General features: G+C 46.8%; 1 protein-coding gene across 1 annotated transcript in view; it reads right to left on the minus strand.

Moving 5' to 3' along the window:
- LOC146171653 (cytochrome P450 3A4-like) overlaps positions 1-17527 on the minus strand; it is a 112481-nt gene that overhangs the window by 58603 nt on the left and 36351 nt on the right. The window contains exon 2 of the mRNA XM_084586473.1: positions 2516-2708. Coding sequence (XP_084442599.1) covers positions 2516-2686 — 171 coding nt within the window. The 5' untranslated portion in view covers positions 2687-2708. The remainder of the gene's footprint in view (positions 1-2515; positions 2709-17527) is intronic.

The raw sequence follows: 17527 nt of genomic DNA on the forward strand, positions 1-17527 counted from the left end.
GTTTCATCCTTAAAGCAAGAACGGCTTTCGCAGCTGTATGTTAAGCCGCTCTTGTGTTTGCATTATTAATGCATTAGGAACCCTCATTGGCCGATAAGCACCAGGAATGGTGATCAGCTAAGTCTGGAGTGTGTCGCTTAGAATGGCCGTATCTTGACGTTTACATCCCTGACGGTAACCTCAAAGGAAAGGAGCACACAGGCTGCGTTTCAAAAGGCATCGCCTCTGAATTTGCCTCAGCGTGCAGCACAGACTGAATTTAAAGAAATTGATGATATGTCATGGCCACATTTTTTATTCGATAAAATTCCTGCACAAATTCTTCCCAACCAGCGGACTGGCAGCGTTGGAACTGTATTCTGGTCTACTACGTCACACAATTTCTCGAAGCTGCAATTTTTTCTCCTGCAGATATGTACAAAAATGCAATTTTTTAAATTTTTTTCCCTGCAGATATGTACAAAAAAAGAATTGTGAAGTCGGACTCGACCTATAGGCGAAATATCAGAGGCAACGTGCAAGAATTACACTTGAAGACATTCCTAATAAGATGGCTTTAGCTGCTGTGTACACCATGAAAGACAGCCTTCTTCAGTGAATCATAATGAATGGAATTTTGAGCACGTCATGCAATTGTGTGTAATTGTTCCAAACTATATTTATTTCGTAGAGTGCACGAATAAGGCTGCGACGAAATTAAACAAGGAAATATACGAAATTGCTCAATAATGTTGGTTATAAGACTGCAAGGTCCAAAAAAGCGGTATTAAAATTTTGTAATTATTGCCTTTCATTTCAGCAGAGGAGATTTCCGTCCTACCGCTCACGGCTGGAGTATTGAGGCCGCTGTTACGAAGCAACGTCGAGCAATAACTCAAAACGTTTTCCAGAATTCAAACATTTCACAATTCCAAAACTAACGCTCGGTTCGGCGTAAATTTCGACCACCTAGTGTTCTTTAACGAGCATTTACATCGCACAGCACACGGACGCCTCTCCGTTTCGCCTCCATCGAAAAGCAGTCGCCCCGGCTGGGCTGAACATGCGTCCTGGGTCGAGCACCCAACCACCCAGCCTTCACAGCAGAGCTCCGATTGGCTTCACTAGTTTGGGACATGTCTTGTTTTTAAATGTCTGGTTAGGTTTACCTGTGACACGGAAAAAGGCAGTCGCGGTGAACAAGCAACGTTTCGGCCGGGGACCAGCCTACGTCAGTTCAGTTACAGGCTGTCTGCTATAGTCATATGCTGAGGTTATCAATATAAGTATAAATGACCATGAACCCCGAAGAAAAACACCTAAACGCTCTTTTGTTTGTTTCTTTATTTGCCGCTGCTTGACCTTAGATTCCCTTGCGCCATACAACACACTACAATCATCATCAATCAAAAATGCACAGCTAAAATGAGATCGCCGCGTGTTACTGCACAGTCGTAGAAAGTTTGCATGCGAATAATCTAAATTCTCAAATAAGGGATAAAAACGTAGGTGGCATATCTAGATTGTAGAGGATAATGCGAAGCCCGAACTTGCGTGAAAACGTGCAAAAGAAATGAAAGATAAGAAAACAAGACACGTGGCGAAACTACATTGTGGACGATAAGGCGGAGCCTGAGGTACGTGTGGACATTCAGTACAACAAATAAAACCAGGCGAAAGAGAAATGGCTCACAGTGGCATGAAGCACGCCATAGAGATCGCGCTCGATCACGTACAGGGCACTTCACACTAAACGAAATGAAGGAGATGCCAGTCTCTCGTGGTCTATAGAAATTCTTCACACACACACACACACGCACGCACGCACGCACACACACACACACACACACACACACACGCACACACACACACACACACAGACACACACACACACACACACACACGCACGCACACGCACGCACGCACACACACACACACACACACACACACACACACACACACACACACACACACACACACACACACACACACACACACACACACACACACACACACACACACACACACACACACACACACACACACACACACACACACACACACACACACACACACACACACACACACACACACACACACACACACACACACCAGAAATTGTACTAAGCTATGCAGGCTAGCTTTAGAATGTTTTGGTTACCGCTTGAACACACCACCTTAAACTTGGGAATTAAAATTGATTCGCTCACTTCGCTTTCGCAGGGTGATCGAAACTCAGATAATAAGATGGCGAAATTTTTATTTGATCAAATAATGAATGACCGGGGATGCTTACATGCTCGAATAAGGGCAGGTCGTATATATAGTCTTGCACAATGATTGCTAAACATCGTAGAATGGCCTATTTAATGTTGCTGGAAGACGAACGATCCCACTGGATAAATTATACTTTCATTGTCGCAGCTGGTATTCCTCCTAATTTATGTACAGTAGCTGGAAACAGTGCTAACAGCTGTCTGGGATGTCATCAGTGTACAGTGAGATTTGTTGCATAGTACCATGTTACTCTGCCTACCTGCAAGCGGTCCTTCTTGAGCTGCATGTAGTTGCCCCAGAATAGCTCCGGCTCGGGCCCCGGGATTCCGTGGCGCCTGAACAAGCTCAGCTTCCTCTTCCTCCGGAGAAGCCAGGCCAGAGATGCGGACCCCGCCACCACCAGGAGAGAGATGATCGCCTCGGCCCACATTTCTTCAGACAGATCTCGTCCTCTGCGCACAGAAATCCTTCGTCAGTGCCTTGCTAGCGCTCGTGTTCTCTCCGTACGCAACCTCATTGCTGCCAACGGGCGTGCAAGACATTTTTATACCTCATGACTCTTGGTTGCACAAGTCGTCGGCTAATGGTTTTCCGCGCTAGCGATGCAGCAGCACCCACTTCGTCCTTGTCTCACCTAGACGGCGCTTAATGCCATTGAGTTCGGGCGTTGCCTTTTTCGCAATATCCAGCTCACAAAGCAGGGAGAAGAAAATTATGCATATTTCACGTTAAGAGCGGAATTGGCAATGTAGTATCGCTCCAAAACGGTTTTCCCAGGATCACACGAGCCCGGTATGACCCGTCATGTATAAAGCTTATATAGCTTGATACCAGTAATAATTTCCCCGGCAGTATAGCGGAACTCTGTCGGTTAAGCTGTGCTTTTCGGAGAAAGCAGCTTTCGTGTCTTGGGGAGCCCACTGTGTTTTGTGCAGAGAATGTTTCTTGGACCGCTGCGAGAGCTTTTTTTTCCTGTGCGTCCTCCGAAGGCTCTGCTTGGTCCCATGGCATCAGGTGTTCCCCGACTGAAAACGAAGATGGTATTAAACATAACATTCTAATGGTTTTGGTCCTTCATAGTCTACGCAGAAACAGGATAGCGGTGCGTCCTGCAGATCCTTACGCACTGCCTGCCAGGGGGTCAGGAAGCGATTTGCAATATATTGTCATGTACTGAAGCACTTTTTATAAATGACCGTGTTATTTTCTAGTCCTAAGTTATTTTCCAGCCGGGGTCCTCTCTTTTTCATTTTCTCCAGAAACAGTGGCCACCTACTCATGAAAGGCTGTTGGGAATGACAGCGCCGGCCCCCCTCCGCCCAGTTCCATGCCAGTGCATCCTTTACAATAAGCAGGTATACCAAAACCTGTACGAAAAGTTCTAGCAGAATTTTCGGTAGAGATGTGACAGTATAAGAAGCAGTTCTGCTTGTATAGGTCCAACGCGATGATCATTGCTGTTTTTAGATTTTTACTTTTTGCACTTATAGGAGGTTATAAATATAGTGCACCGCTATTGTCCGCAGAACCTGAAAACTTGGCATTGATGTGATTGGGTTCGGGGGCCAAGACTTCGTGGTAACGTGATCAGGCGCACAAGACATCGGACGAGGAGCAGCAGGGGAGAGTTGACAAAGAAAAGAAGTTTATATATACTTTTTACATGTCCAGTCAGAAAGAGGAACTAAGACGAAAAGAGAGCTCTTCCTGGATACAGTTCCGCGCATTAATATAGTGTCAACGATACCCTGTTCCCTAGCTGGGGAAACGTAGTTTATTTGGTCCAGTCTAATCAACGTGGCATGCGCGGTCATCGTAGGCCCGGCCGATTCCCACAGGCGTCACTGGAACCTCCTCGCAGCTTTTACGATGGTGGCGAGGGTCAGCTCCGCTAGTCGAGATGTCAATATTGTGCCTGGTTAATGACGGTCGGCACCAGTAGGTCGTCGGCTTAGGTGTTACGACACCTGCTCTCGGAAAGGTCAAAACTCTCGACCGAGCATTCTGCGGCTGGGGAATGCTCGGTTCCACCTGCCGTCATCATCATCATCATCATCGGCCTGACTATACCCACTGCAGGGCGAAGGCCGCTGCCATATTCTTCTAATTAACGTGGTCCTGTGCTATCTGCATCCACTTGACCCCTGCGAACTTAACGTCATCCGCCCACCTAACTTTCTGTCGTTCCCTGCTACGCTTTCCTACCCTTGGAATCCAATTTGTTACCCCAAGCTACCATCGGTTGTCCTCTCTTCGCACTACATGCCCTGCCCATGCCCATTTCTTCTTCTTGATTTCCACTAGAATATCATTACCTCGAATTATCTGATCCACTCTGCACGCGTCCTATCTCTTAACTTTACACCTACCATTTTGAGCTCCATAGCCCTCTGCGTTGTCCTCAACTTAAGTACAACCCTTTTGGTTAGCCTCCACGTTTTAACTCCGTAGATGAGTACAGATAAGATGCAACTTTACTTTCCTCCTGAACGATAACGGTAAGCTGCTAGACATAATCTGCGACTATTTTCCAAGTGCACTAGATCCCAATCTTATTCTCCATAGGTATTTCTAGCGGCCGTTCAGGTTTGTGGGGTGTAACGTCCCAAAGCAACGCAGGCTATGAGAGACGCCGTAAGTGGAGGGCTCCGGAAATTTCGACCGCCTGGGATTCTTTAACGTGAACTGACATCGCACACGGGCGCCTTGCTTTTCGCTTCAATCGAGAAGCGGCCTCCGCGGTCGGGATTTGATCCCACATCATTGGGCACAATAATCGAGTGCCCTAACTGCTGCACACCCACGGCGGGGCAGGCGCGGCTGCTTAGAAATATCTATTAGTCAGGGGTTCCAAAAACGAGGCCCTCTCCGTGCTAGGACACTTTTTTGCAACGATGAACTCCGTTTTTTCATGGCGATGGCGTTGTGATGCACGGGTCTCATTGTGGAAAAGCGCCTCGCTCCTTCATTCATCGCTGAGACATAGCCTTCCATTTTATCCAGCCCCGGTTATGGGCGCCCAGATTCAAGGCAGCTGACTGTCATTATTCATTTCGCGCTGAAAGAAATTAAAGAGCGACCCCTCGTGCGCGCTGCTAGTAGCAGCTATATAGAGCTTGGGGGCTAGCTTGCCACCGATTCCTACTGGCAGCAGTTCCTACAGGGCAGCGGGGCGCGCGCTGGAATTTTGCAACCTCTCTCAGCAATAAAGCCCTGAAACATTGAGGTCTGTATGTTTTAGTTTTTCAAACGTCTAACTCGGAACTAATGAAGGTGGCTCGTATTGACGGAATAACCAAAACCACCCCCTACTGAAAACGAAGCTCTGATAAGGTAGAAAAATTACGACTGCGCTTAAAACTGCTTAGAGGAATAGCCATTTGAAGAACCGTTTTCACTAACTGCATCACCACTGTCGTTCCTAATAGTATCATCGCTACCACATTATCACTAACACTAACTTGAGCGTCGTTATGATAGCTACATACCATCAAGTTACATCAGACCTTCACTGCCCTCGGGCCTGCCAGTCCCGTTTGAGCCTTTGAATGTTAATCGCTACATCGCCTATGCGAGGAACTGCAGCGCGGAAGCCAAAGGCCTCGGCGGGAATAAACTTAGCCAACATTTTTTCTGCAGGCTGCCGGAGACATTTTTCAACTCAAACAGAAGAGCCTCGGCAGAAGATGTTCTCGCTCAAACGCAACAGACCAATGGTCCAGCCTTTGTTGACGGCGAAACATCTGCCCCATCTCAGTGCTACACAGATGATGCAACACATACGATGCGGAGGACACTCGTCACGCTCATGAGGATTCATGTTGGCGCAGACGAGATCATGCCGCCTCACTAGAAACCGAGGACGAGTTGCGGCCGGCGACGAATTTCGCCGCAGCGAGAATGGCGCCGCCGACAGCGTATTGAGGGCGGACTTTCAACTTTGAGAACCGCTGCCGCAGACGAAGTTCGCATTAAGATTGCGGCGCTAAAGCAGAGCATCAAAACGTCAGAGCGAACTAGTCGACACTGGCTCATGTTGACACTAGCTCATTTTTAATTAATCTCGTGCTAGTTTAGCCGCTTTATTTAGTGAGTATCGATAAATATCAGGTGCTGGAACATCATAAATGTGTCGCGCTTAATCTCTAGCACTTTTCTGCTGTCCAGTAGCTTTTATTCTCTGGCCACATATATTGTTTTCTCGGAACAGCAGTAACCGTCTTACAAAATCACACGTTGGGCAAGGTTACTGAAGCCGCTTCAAGGGCAACCGTTGGGTGAATCGCCAGATACTTGAAGTTCGTTTATCCCGCGTAAGCAACACAGAATTGTTCGCGATAGACGGGAAGACCATCTGTAGGTCGTTCTGCAATGTCATACCGCAATCGAGGCATGAGCAAAGATGCAGGTGGAAAATGCAGTTTCCGCGGGAGTGGAGTGTGTAGGATTGCGTACGCTCCAGAAAGCGCACATCGTGTGGTGAACAATAGGGTTTGGTGCATTCTGGCCGAGACGGGGGCCATATAACGGCGTCAAGCAGTCCCGGTACTGTGCATGGGTTGGCTCTTATACGGCTATGAACAGAAGGAAGCGCGTTTGTGTTCCCTTTTCTACTGAAGAATCTCGTAATTCAAGTACAGTGGCCAACCGAAAGATATAATATTGCAGTTTTTTTTCCGAATTCAGTTTTTAACTGCGCTGAAACTTAAGCATGAGCCCAGAGAAAATATATCGTCGCAGTTTTTACACTATGTACCGTCAAATTTATCCCCATATTAAGTCACAATTCGTTTATAGAGCAAAATTGATGTTTTGGTTTAGTTTGTGGGGTTTACGTCCCAAAGTAACTATGGCTGCCGCTATGGCTGAGGGTGGCGCTGGTGAACACTCTCAAGGTTCGTATACAGACAACATAAATACTCAAGCAAGTAGCAGGAGAGACAGCGGCCGATGTAGCTCAGTTGCAAGAGCACCGGACGCGATATTCGGAGGTCGTGGGTTCGGTTCCCACCATCGGCACGTTGTTTTTTCTTCTACTTTGTGTTTAATTATCTTTCCCCTAAACAGATTACATTACTAATTTCTGTGATTATCTAAGCAAACATTAAAGAAAAAAAAAGACATAAAGTACCATCCCCAAAGCTTTCATTGGCCTCGCCGACTGTTGGCTTCTTTCCTTCATGTAATATAACGAGCACCCTCATTTTCACTTAATTGATCTGCTTTTATCTAGGAAGGTTGTTGGGCAGGTTATGGCTGCAATTTCATGGGGAAGGTCGTTCCAGTCGCTGGCTGTTTGGGGGAAAAATGACTTGGAAAATGTACGGGCACGCTGGCGTGAAAGCTTCCCCCCCCTGCGTTTGTTTACCGGCTGTATTTCTACAAAGCTTCGAACGTCCCGCTCGTGAGGGCTCGCCACCACCTTGATCAACCTTCAACACATACAGCCGCCTAAACTTGTCAAACGAACTAGGAAATATTCAACTAGAAAAATTTATTTGCACCACCATACCATTCCATGCACAACAAGGACTGCGATTCGCGACGCAGGCGGACTCCAGGGTCCCCGTTTCGCCAACGTTGGCAGGCTGGTAAGCCGTAATGTGCGCTAAGTTTTGCCCAAAAGTGCCGTGGAAAGAGCTGGCAATCATGCGCGGAGTACCATCATGGCTGCGAACACGATTAGCAAAGGAGGGGAAAGTGTTTACGTGGGAGTGCCGCCACTGCTTTCTCTCTACTCTTGGTTACATTAGCTCTCTATGTGCCTTTCTGCATGACCCTGTGGAATAGTGATAAAACGTAGTATATTTCCTTAAGACGCTCCAAATAGATGAAATGTTAGTAGGAACGAAAGGGCGCAGTATGGCGCACCTATCGGCTAAAACCTGGCATCCAAGACGCACTTAAAATATAAATTCCCGGTTAAACCGCGAGTCCCCCTCGATACTGCTACAAAGTGGTAAAATCTGCCAGAATATGCTACCCCTTAAAGATTAACTGATATCGCACTGCGGACGGGCGCCTTGCTTTTCGCCTGCATCGAGAACCGGCCGGCACGGAATTATTTCACCTTCGGAAATTATTTATAAAATGACGAGAGCAGTGTTTAAAAAATACAGCCTTGGGGCTGTATTTCCTTGAAAAGGTTCAGCCAATTAAGGCCGACACAAAATGAGCGGCCAGACAGGAAAGTTTTCAAATAGTTAAACATTCTGCCGCGGATGCCTATAGGTCCACTAGTTCGCGGAGAATCCGTAATTTCCAGATGGTGTCGTAGGATGCTTCCATATAAAAGAAAACTGTTGGGCCGTGCTTACATATGAGAACTTCTCGTTCTTTTTTTTCTTTTTTTTTTTTTTCATGGCGAACCGGACAATCAATTATTGAACATGCGTTTTTCTTTTTTAAACCGCGCTGACGGACGTTTAGACGTTCACGGAATTTGGTAATAAACTTTAGCTTAATATGCAGAATTAAGGAAAAAACAGCGCAACAACGGAGACAAGAAGACAAGATCAGCTCTTGTCTCCGTTGTTGCGCTATTTTTTTTTTTTCTTAATTATGTACCAACTCGCTCAACTTGCCGTTTTACTAATATGCAGAGCACTTTCAAAATCCTTTGCGAAACAACTATTTAATGCTTTTGGCCTATAATTACTGAGGGAGGTTGTCTGTTATTCAGATTTCAGAAATACTACTATAACAGCTTCTTTTTAAACCCGTGGTATTTTTCAAGGTCACCATTTTTTTGCAAATCACATTAAAAGTGCATCTGTGGCAGGTTCTGGGAGGCAAACAAGCATTTGACAGAGTATTTCATCAGGTATTGATCCAGTCTGCTCACTGATAGTAATGTACGCAACTGTTGAAGTGTAATTAGATAACTGTCTGCCTCATTAGTGCATCCACTCCTAGGAAGCCGTTTTGTACCTTAAATATGACCCAACGTAATGTAAGGAACAGGACCCTTGATAGGAATGCTCTCCTATAGTATGTCGGCACTGATGTTTTCTCGTCTATCATGGGGGTGTGAGAAGAGGAATTATCACAGGGGGAAGCTCCCATCAAGTTTACGAACTTGCTCTCGCATTTAGTTTTAGCGTATACACCAAAAATAAAATGCGAGAACAATTTTTATAGATGATACATGGATGTTACAAAGCTTCGCCTGCACTCCGATACATATACCTAACGTTAGCTCTCGCCTTTTAAAGCTGATTAGTTGGATATCTATACAAATTATTTCCCCATGCTTTACCGGCCTTTTCTGCTTCCCCGCATTCTTGCGAATTACACACCTTGTGGTTTTGTCTCACCTTCTATAAGACTGTGGAGTGGCTAGCCGCAGCAGATACGGTTGCAGTGAATATTTCATCAAGTTCATCGCTGCTGAGATGGTGCGGAAATACATTTTCCAGTGTGGCCTTTATTTTGAAAGAGCGCCCAGTCGACAAAATGCAACCGATAACATCGTAGTTGCTCGGAATGATTGATGGTGGGAATGATAATCTAATTAGAACAGGCAGGTGACGCCTTTCATATTTTCATAGGGGTTGCCAAGAATATCCCATTTAAAATCAATAAAACACAGGCTTAATAAAACGACAAATATTGGCAGCCCATTTTTTCCTTCTCGGAGAGCAATGCGTGCGTTTAGCTGTATTACAGCTACGCAGACATTACTGCACAAAAGAAAATCTGAAAAACTCGGTCTCTATTGCCGGTTTTTTCATTTACTGAAAAAGAGGAAAACGATTTTAAATATCCAACTACTTGTATGACTCTGATATTTTTTAAAAGTGCTTCTGGAAGCAAGTCGTTAAAGGGACACTAAAGACGCCCAAAAATGCTATGAATATCTAATAAACTACATTTGGTGACACCGTCGCCGCATATCTGGCAGCAAAAAATCGAATAATTGCTGAGATATTGCGCGAAGAAGTTGAGGTTTTTTCTTGTTCCCGCAGGTCGAATTCAAACCGTTTCCTCCGAATGCGTAGTCGGGTAGAGTGACGCCCACTATGACGTAAGTGGAGACTCCGTGATTGCTAGCGAGCCGGCGCGGCCCGCGGCGTCGAGCATCCCTCAGTGACAAACATGGCAACAGCGTACTCGCAATCGACCATCGGCTCAAAATAAGTGACGGCCACAACTGAAATAATTAAAACGATCAAGAGAGTAATTTACCAAGCGATAGGCCCATAAAGGCAGAAAAAAAACAGACCACTTGTAATGCACAATAATTTACGTGTTTCTTAAGCTTTTGCACTCCTTCTTGCTCTGCATATAAACCAGCCGAGCCCTCGGTCATCGCAACGCTTCCCGAAATGTTAACATACAAATAAGATTTAGTTACCAACAAAATAGTGTCCTCGCTGCTGCGCTTGCCAGTTTTGAAGCTTCGTCGCACTTTTTTCCTTCAAGGATTGTGCTACAGCTCTGTGTTCAGCGAAAATTACGTCCAGGGCAGCAGAGCATGACCGAAGAGCCGGCGCCCCTAAATTTGCCAGCGCTATGGAATTCCACATGTTAAAGTGGTTCCAGTGCACAATATAGTGCGCATCGGCATCCAGGATATTAGTTGCAAGTCGTGAGAGCAGGCAGCATGTTCCGATGGTCAAGAAGTTGTAATTTTTAGACCGGCAGCAATGGCCTGTACACCTCGAAACATGTACCATTATAAATGCTGCCGTAACGTTGTATGCAGAAATGTCTCTCGGCTTCCTATAACTCGGCGTCGCCGATCATTCTACTTCCGGCCACCACCGAGTGCGGACGCAGGTAGAATGGGCTCCAGCGGACCTTGCCGGCCGCGGAAACAGGCTTGAAGATTGTGAAGATAAGGATTGCCAGATCATTTTGCCTACATTGCCCACCGGACGTGTTGTTTTAAACACCGCGTTTCTTCATGGCGACTTGAGAGCGAGGCCTTTTCGAGTTGAGGATTTCCGGGACGCCCTGGACGAGACTGGAACGCTCCCAGACGTGGTCGCGTTGGGGGGCGTAGCAAATCAACCATGTCTGGGCGGTTACGCTGAAACTTCCGACGCAGCCAAGAAGCTTCTTGCAGTCAAGGAACCAGAAGTAAAAAAACGCCGATGCCTTATTATAGATCCCGAAAACCAGCAGGTGAAGCTCAGGCTGCACTGGATGCTTCACGGCGTGGCTGACGAGGACATCCGGACCGCCTTCGCAGCATTTGGAAAGGTTACGGAAGTGACCCGTGAGCGCTGGCGGATTCAGGGTGTCAACAACAAGGGTTCAACAACAAGAACTGTCCTCCTGAAGCTGAAGCCCGGATTCAAAGTCGATGATCTTCCCCACCAGGTACGCGTTGCCGGAGAGTTAGCCCTGTTTGTGATGCCTGGACGACCCATATGCAATGCCTGCGTTGCCATGGCACAGGTCATGTACGACGTGAATGCAAGATGCCCCGCTGTTCGAAGAGCAGACGCTATGGCCATCTGGACAGCGACTGCGTCCGCACTTACGCATCGGCTACGGGTCATGGGTCGAGTGACGAGTCAGCGCAACTTCTAATAGACGTGGTGAAGGCGGAAGAAGCGGCGAAAGGTACCGAGGGGTTCGGGAAGACGACAGAGGAGACACCTTCTGTAGTGAGCAAGGACGCCAGCGGAGGGAGGGCACCTCAAGCGGCACTACCTCTCCAGACAGACGGTGGAAAGACTAGCGAAGAAACCAGCTCTAAGGACGTCAATGCTGACATTTCGTTGAGATGGGAAGTGCAGCAGACTAATACCGGCGGCCACAACACCAGCGTGACGGCTCCGGCTAAGCGACCACACACCCAGACCGACACCGAGGTCAACAATGCATCAGCCTGCAGCGTTGGAGAGCCGCCAGCAAAAACGCCCCAGGCCCGGCACTCAATGTCCAAGCCGCGGCGTTCGGAAAGGTGGGCCGTCGACAAGGTCCTACGGCAGCAGGCTGAGGCCCTCCCACCGGATGACTCCGGTGCCATGGATGACGTCTAGCAGAACGCTAGACACGAGGGGCAAGCACCACGCTCTCGGCCTCCTTACACTTCGCGAAAATGGCTCCTGCACCCCCGTTGAAGGTGGCCACACTTAATGTCAGAGGTCTGGCAGGAAAGAAAAAGCAGAGCCAAGTGCACCGACTTTTAACGGAAGAGGTGATCGATCTCTTGGCTGTGCAGGAAACGAAAATTGGGGGTGAAGAAGAGACCGAGAGCATGGTGCGGCGTTTAACGTCTAGATTTTATGCTGTAGTGAGTCACGCAACAGACACTTCTGCAGGATGCGTCCTTTTTCTTCAAAAGCTGCCAGGTCTTGCGGTGAAGGCCCATTTCTCATGTTTGTCGGGTAGGTGTGTTTTTGTAGATTTCACTCTCGGCAACTCTGAGTGGCGCATTGCATGTTTGTATGCACCAAATCGAGCAGAGGAAAGGGCAGCGTTTTTTGAAAGCATTGAACAACATCTCAGTTTGCAAAAACACCTCATTCTTATGGGCGACTTCAACTGCGTCCTTAGCAGTCGCGATAAGACCAGTGTGCGCGGATTCAGAGACGTAAGTACGGAGGTACTGTCCAAAACTGTGGGGGAGTGGAACCTTGATGTGGCGGAACGCCTTGACGGTGCGTGTGGTGTAAAATACACACAATTTCAGCGTGCAAGCCATGCTCGTCTTGACCGCATATATGTTTCGCTTGATGTGATTCCAAAATGTTGTAGCTACCATGTTGTTCCCGTCTCTTTTTCTGACCACTGTTTAGTAATGTGTGATAGGATCACAAAAACGGGACAGTGCATTTAACTGGGACCAGTGGAAATTAAATGACAAGTTGATCAAAGACGAAATTTTCAGAGATGTAACGGAAGAAATAGGCAGGATAGACCCTAATAGTACACTGAGAACATGGCAGCAATAGGAGCTTTGTAAGGAACAGCTTAAAATAATAGCAATTAGTAGATCTAGTGTGCTTGCCCATGAACAGAAACATATTGAACGCAACCTAAGGTCCCTGCTTGCAAAAATGCTTAAAAATGAATGTGCAGCGCCTGGCAAATGGACAGAAGATATAAGGAAGATTAAACAAAAAATCGAACTGATAGAGCAAGAGCGTTATCGCGGTGCGCTTGTACGTGCGAGAGCGGAAGAGACAGCTGCAGGGGAGGCACCGTCGAGACGAGCGCTTGGAATTGGAATTGAAAAGGCGCACGCACAGAGAAATCACGTCGGAAATATAGAATGGGGCGCCGTCTTATCCGATGACAATGAGCATATTCAGCGAGCATTCTTCCAACACTACCAGACACTATTTGCATTGCACGACTTTGATATGAGAGCGTTTAAGGACAGGTATGTCGGGGCACTACCAAGACTAAATGAAGAAAACAAAGATTAGAGCTGCCAATAACTGAATCAGAGGTCGAACTGGCGATAAACAATTTAAACCCGGACAAATCACCCGGTTCAGACGGCTTAAGTGTGGCATTTTACAAAGAATTTAAACTCTAAATAGTGCAAGTCCTGTCTGTAGTGTTTAACGAAGCTTATGACGTAAACGAACTGCCCCCTTCTTATGGCAAATCTCACTGTCCTCATACCCATAACTGATGAAGCAGATAGGCTACTACAAGTAACATCATACCGGCCAATTGCGCTCACAAACGTTGATTACAAAATATATATGAAGGTGTTAGCACGAAGGCTGCATTCGGTTATCCAGGAAATCGTTGGGCCTCATCAAACGTGTGGGATAAAGGGACGGTCCATTGTTACAAATATACACAAAGCAAGAAGTGTATTAGAATGTTGTGATGGGGGTCATTAATGGCCGTGTGGCCATCCTGCAGATTGACCCTAAAAAGCCGTTCGACTGTGTTGCCCATGAAATTCTACTTTGTATAAGGACCATATAAATGTTGATTTTGTTATTCGTGAGGGCGTGGCCCTGGCGTACCAAAATTGCACTACGAGATTAGTCGTAAATAAAATTCTGGGGGCTCCCATTAGCGTGCAGCGTTCTGTGCGGCAGGGCTGTCCCCTTAGCACTCTTTTATTCTGCATTTACATTGAAACCCTTTGCTTAAATATCTTGGACAATGAAAATATTATTGGTTTTCGTTTGCAAGCCGTGGAAGTAAAGCTGCTGGCGTACGCCGATGATGTTGCGGTTTTTACGGTTAACCAGGAGGGTACAACCAAAGTTGTTGATTCTGTAAAAACCTTTAGCGAAGTTACAGGCAGTAGGGTAAACTGGTCCAAGTCCATGGGACTCTGGCATGGTAGATGGCAAAGTGCCCCTGATAATTTTGCAAACGTGTCCTGGGTGACGACTCCGCCAAAGTACCTTGACGTGCCACTAGAATGCTATCGTGATAGCGAGACATATTGGAGAGCATGCACAGATGACATGCGGGAAAGGGCAGATAAGTGGAAATGAACTGGTTCATCAATTTTTGCAAAAGCCACAGTTTGCAACCTCTTCTTCATTTCTAGGCTGTGGTATGTAATGCAAGTTTTACACTGCAAGATTGAGTGTGCAGACGCTGCATAGGGTATTCGCGGTTTTTGTGTGGGCTTCAAAATGGGAAAGATGAAGCCGCACGAATTTATTCAGAAGTGTGAAGGATGGAGGCGTGGGCTTAGGGCATCTTTTTTGACGGCAGATTGTCAGCAGATTTTTGTTCCTGCGTGACGTTCATGATCCATTTTTGTTCACTGTCTGCCAAATTAGGCTTGGACGTGCACTGCCAGATTTTGTTGTGCCAACCGAATGTTACACGGGAGGTATTTTTGGTTACTTTAGAGAAGTTGTTTAAAGTATGCGATTTCTTTCTGCACGATTTTCAAAAAAATATTTATCAACTGTGAAAAAGAAAAAGTTGTACAAAGATTTGTGCGACGTTGTTCTTCCGGAGCCCATCTATAGGGCCATATACAGGGGAGGCCCTGGCAGGAATGTACTGAAGAGAGTAAAGAGAATGAAAGTGCCGGCAGCGGGTTAAACTTTCTTTTTTAAGTTGTATACTGGAACTTTGCCAGTAAAAGTGTTTTTGCAAGAAAAAGGGTTATTTCTTCCGTGGGGTGCACTTTGTCTAATTCGTAAACAGCCAGAAACAATAGATCATGTATTTCTTCACTGTTGGGAAGGGGTTTATTTTTGGGACGTACTTAAAAGAACCATAAAGAAAGATTTACCTATTAATCCTTACGGAATATGGTACTTACCCATGCAAAATGAGGAGGGGGTTCTATATGATTCAATCATGCTATGGGCCTCCACAGTATATGGCGTTCACGCATGGCAGGATATCACTGTGATCCTGATGCGCGTCCTGCACGAATTTTTTTCCATCAGGCTCTCCATTGGTTTATCGAGATTGTGAAGTTCGATGATGATAATCCTGAGTGGTTGCCAAAGGTAGAACTTTTGATGGATCGTAAGGAATTTTAGATAAGCCAGCCCCTGGCAGGCTTATTATATCAATGTCTTGTGTGTGTTTGTTTTGTCAAGCAACAAAAAGAAAAACTCGGCATAGCCGAGTGGTTAGCGCCGCACCTTAATGAGCAAACAGTGGTGAGTTCCAATCCAGCTGGTGGTGGCGGTTTTTTTCTACCAATTCTTTTTTTTACCTTTTTAATGTATTTGTGGTGCTTCGTTATTTTTATTGTGAAAGCAATACTACTCGCACTTTCAAGCCGCCAGCGTGGTCCCGGCGGTAACCACGTTTGACCTTTGATCTTTAGACGACCCCCGTAGACGACCCCAAGCTGGCAGGAGCTGCCAACTTGGGTTTCTCGTTTCTGTAGTCCGTAGGGACATCAAACCGAGCGGCAGAAAAACTGGAGACCAGCTCGACTCGTCGGCGTGGTCCCGGGGGTAACCACGGCGCGCCACGTGACGCTGTGACGTCACACACCACGTGACACATGGGTTGGCAGGAGCTGCCAACTTCGGTCTCTCGTTTCACATAGGACGGTTATGTGAGAATCAGCCTGCTAGGACCCTGGCATTCACGTTACCCCTATAGGCCACTAAGGCACGTTCATACGGCTTGGTTAAAGCGGGGCTTTATATGTGGAAGAAGAAAAAGAGAAGAACGCTCGGTCACCCGCAGCTAATGCTTTAATTCGCTCAATATTTGGTTCAGCAGCGTTGAACCCTTGTAATTTTTTTAGTTTTTACTTTTTATCCGAGGCCCTTTTTTCACTGGGCGACCAGCGCAATAGGCCAGGATGCAATAAGGGAACAATTACATTTGGAATAAGATCGACGCTCTCCGTGGTATGAGCGGCAAGTATATCTCTTTTGTTTACGATGCCTGCAAACAGCACGTTGAAGCTCTTGTTGCAACAGTATGTGGAACAGATGTGCCATGATTTAGTGAACAATTGAATGATAATGCGTTTTTCCTTCGGTACAGAGCATAAGTATTGAAAGAGGGATTTTACTGTGTTTTAACAGGGGTAATAGCCCTCTCGAAGTTGCACGGCGAACCACACAAGAACACAGCCAGTCTAGGCCTCCACAAGCGAGCTCGAGCAGCGCAGCGGCACTTCGTCGTTTTTATCCTCGTCTTCGTGATATTCTCGCCTAGTTCATACTGGTCTTCGTAATATCCTCGCATAATTCACTAAAATGTCCCCCGGAGCGAAGAGGAGCCATACTGGCGACCTATGGTGAGGGCGAAAGGAGCGGATCGTAGTACGTTTTGAGGCGGCTCACGTGCACAGTTTCGCGGACGCGATGACGCATGTCCGAAGAGGGAGTGAGTGGTTCCACGCTGTAATTCCCAGGGGAGGTTTGGCGGACAGTGCGGTAGGGGTCGTGGTACTCAGTTCGAAATTTTGATTACAATCCCGGTGGGGTGCAAGGAACCCAGAGCCAAACAAGGGATCCTGCAGGAAAAACGTGTGGCGTCTGATCTTTGTCGTGGTGATGCTTTTGGCGGCCATGAGATTCCGATGTAAAACTCCGGGCCAACTGGCGACCTTCCTCCGCATGTATGGCAATGTCTGAAAGGAGAGTACACTCGGAGGAGTCGGGACGATATGGTAAAATAGTGTCCATCGTGGACGACGCCTCACGCCCATAAAGGAGGAAGAAAGGGCTAAATTCAGTGGTTGACTGCGTGGCGGTGTTGTAAGCGTACTTCACGAAAGGAAGGACAGCGTCCCAGTTAGTCTGATCGGTGGCAAAGTATATCGTCAGCAGATTTCCGAGAGTACGATTGAAGCGCTCAGTTAGCTCGTTTGTTTGAGGGTGACAGGCTGTGGTGGTCC

The sequence above is a fragment of the Amblyomma maculatum genome, unplaced genomic scaffold (genome assembly GCF_055883805.1).
Source record: "Amblyomma maculatum isolate TAMU_Amacu unplaced genomic scaffold, ASM5588380v1 scaffold_19, whole genome shotgun sequence".
Classification (NCBI taxonomy): Eukaryota; Metazoa; Arthropoda; class Arachnida; order Ixodida; family Ixodidae; genus Amblyomma; species Amblyomma maculatum.